The following is a 3,077-nucleotide window of genomic DNA, read 5'->3' as shown; positions in this document are numbered from 1 at the left end:
TTGGTTGAACTTCCTTATTGAAACAGGCCCCAGGACTGTAGCAAATCTTGATGATGTGGTTGATAAGAAACACATAAATCATAAAAAGGAAAACAGGTTTAAAGAAGTGGATTCCGATACATGAAGGTCTCACTGCAAAAAATAAAAATCTGAATAGGTATTTCTTTTCTTGAAATAAGTGCATTTTTTCTTAAATTGAGGATGAAAGTAAGACACTTTGCCAATAGAACAACACAATTTACATTAAAAATAACAAAAAAAAACTATTTCATTGTCTAATTTTTGATGCATATTATCTAATTATCTTGTTTTAAGAGTAAATATACTCATTCCTTTGGCAAATCATCTTATTTATCTACTCAAATGAAGGGTAAATACACTTAATTTAAGACTTTTTTTACTTATTTCTAGATCATTTTTACAGTGTTTTCTACAATTGGAATAAAAAAAAATGAAGGAAACCACGAAATCTCCTTAAATAAAGTTTGATAAACAACACATCTCAGAAAAAATAATTATCTTTGAGTTATTTGTTAAGTTATCGATTTAAATGTAGGTTTCTGGTAAATTTACGGGTTTAATGGGAGAGGAAATATTTTGCTTATTTAAAAAAAAAACTAATTGTGCCTAAAGCTTATTATTAACAGAGGATGAATCTTTAACTGTACAGTCTCATGGGGGTGTGTGTGTTTAAAGAATGGGAGGAGGACAGAGATCCACCGTCCCCCTGCAAACACTCGGTCCTGTTTGGAGTTCATTATTCGGCGCCTCACCTCAGTAGCAGCTGAAGGTTAAAGCAGCAGCGGAAGGTTTGTGCAAACAAAAATTTTAGTTTAGTCTGTGGAGCTAACAGACATTTACCTACTTCAATGTTTTGCACGTAAAGTCTTTTTACATTCGTTTTCTCTTTGAATGCTTCAGATCTTTGTAGGGGAGCAAACAATGGAGTTCTGGCTGGAAAATCAGGGTCAGTCGCAGCTTTACTCCAGGTTTGGGACTCTTCCTGGGAGAAGCTGTTCACACAAGTGAGTTAAACAAAAAGGTCTTCAATCAAAAGTTGTTTTTGTTGTCTCCCAAAAGTTAGAAACCTTTGGACAATTAACTATAGTAAAAAAAAAAACATCTTAAGAACAAAATAATTTAGAGAATGAAATCATTCAATAAACTTAATCTCAAATACTTGCATTTAAACTTCGATAAGAAGAAAATCCCATTTAAATATAATAAGATGTGTTATAATGAAGTAAAGGTGTGAGACTGTTTATACTTATTTTCATACAAACATTTCAACAAGTGAGAGTAAAAAAACTGACATGATTTGATCCGTTAAACACACTTAAATAAAGATGTATGTTTGCTTCTGAGATGTTGTTCCAAACCTGGGACAAAAAAACATGTTGTCAGAATTTATGAATGAAATCACAGATGAAATAAATCTCATAAGTAAATAACTTCATGTTGAGTGATAAAAAAAATGCTTAAACTTTAGATGACAGAATACGCTCATTTTCAGGCCAATTTTACCACGTAAATCTGTAACTGTCACACATTTTAAGTTCACACCATTTTCAAAATTTTTTTTTTCGGTAAATGTTATATTTTCTGTGTAATAATAGAAAATGCAAAATTATCCATTACACCGTAAGCTTTTTCACAAGAATTATAATGTGAAATCCTCAATGTGCTTTGATCTTATGCGATAGAGCAACACTAAGTGCTTTATTGTGAAGGAAAACGATTTATACATACGGCTGTTTCTATTATTGAAACAGGAGTTTAATGTGAATAAAAAACATGTGTGAAGATTAAAGTTCTAGTTGTTTTACAGATTCTCAGATTCGATCTAAAACTGCATGACAGCTCTGTCTGTATGGCTAAGAGACTTGTCCTGTCGGAATATTAACCATTTGTGCAGAAAAGCATCCTTCTCCACCAATCCCTGTAAATTACGTGGACCTTACTAAAGAAAGAAATCACTTACATTTAGAAACGATTATTTATCTCTGTGTTGGAGTCTATTCTTTACTTCAAATTTCTGCTAATTGTGGTTCAAGACATCTTTATACGTTATATCTTGCTGGATGGATGGATGGATCATTTCTATTGAGTACCTTTTCCCTCAGATTTAGTGGTAATATCTTTTTTTTAGACTCCATAATTATTGCAGTGTATGGGGACAGTGTGTCCAGGGTTGTGTGTGCAGAAGTAGCTTTCCACCACAAGCAGAGTTTCTCATTTATGCTAAAGATTTTCTTTTTGATGGAATCTGACTAGAATATCCTGTATATTGTCCTATAAGGTTCCTGTTCTTCTTGAAAAAGCTGTTTGACCTTCAGTGCAGCTCTCTAACTAAAGTTCTAAGCTTTCACAGAACAGCTGAATTTATTCTGAGGTTCAGTTGGTTAAACCTAATCTCCATTTTCATTATTTTAGTAAATCTGACTAAATATTTTTACTTATTTGCAAAAAAATGAATAGCAATCTCCTCTTTCTTCATCAGGCTGAGATGTGAGGTTGGAATACTTTCCAAGGCATGACTACAGGACTAAATATCTGTAGTCATGGTACTTTAACATAGTGGTTCCCAAAATGGGTTGCATGACCTCTGGGATGCAATTAAATTTAGTAAATGATTACTTAGAGAGCCAAGTGTCAATACCTAAGAGGAATTTCATTACACACTCAAGTTAAATACCTATGACCTACCATGGCCAAGGAGTGCAAATGCCACCCAAATCCTTGAATGCACAGCAAATTATCCCGTAAACACAACAATGAGGCTAACAGACAAAAGATTTTCAAAAGAAAAAATGCTGCAATTGCAGAATATAGAGAGCAGGAAGTAGAAATGCCCACAAAAACTGCTGCAAATAAATAAATGAGGCTAACAAACAACATAAACAAGACACATGCAAAATAAAAAAGGCTGCAAGTAGAAATAAATAGATGCAGGGTTAGAAAAGCTGCAAACTAGGACATATTTATCTAAGTGCTAAATTCAATTCAGTTTCAATTCAGTTTGTTTCTATAGCGCCAATTCACAACACGTCATCTCAAGGCACTTTACAGTTCAACCA

General features: G+C 33.2%; 1 protein-coding gene across 2 annotated transcripts in view; it reads left to right on the top strand.

The window, feature by feature from the left end:
- The first annotated feature begins 673 nt into the window (after positions 1 to 673).
- LOC107099670 overlaps positions 674 to 3,077 on the top strand; it is an 8,228-nt gene continuing 5,824 nt past the window's right edge. For both annotated transcript variants that reach the window (XM_015397892.1, XM_015397891.1), the window contains exons 1-2: positions 674 to 809; positions 922 to 1,025. In XM_015397892.1, the coding sequence (XP_015253378.1) occupies positions 943 to 1,025 (83 nt within the window). In that variant the 5' untranslated portion in view covers positions 674 to 809; positions 922 to 942. The remainder of the gene's footprint in view (positions 810 to 921; positions 1,026 to 3,077) is intronic.

The sequence above is a fragment of the Cyprinodon variegatus genome, unplaced genomic scaffold (genome assembly GCF_000732505.1).
Source record: "Cyprinodon variegatus isolate N-32 unplaced genomic scaffold, C_variegatus-1.0 Scaffold896, whole genome shotgun sequence".
Taxonomy (NCBI): domain Eukaryota; kingdom Metazoa; phylum Chordata; class Actinopteri; order Cyprinodontiformes; family Cyprinodontidae; genus Cyprinodon; species Cyprinodon variegatus.
Note: the sequence above shows the minus strand (reverse complement) of the source record. Positions and strands in the feature narration are given on the sequence as shown.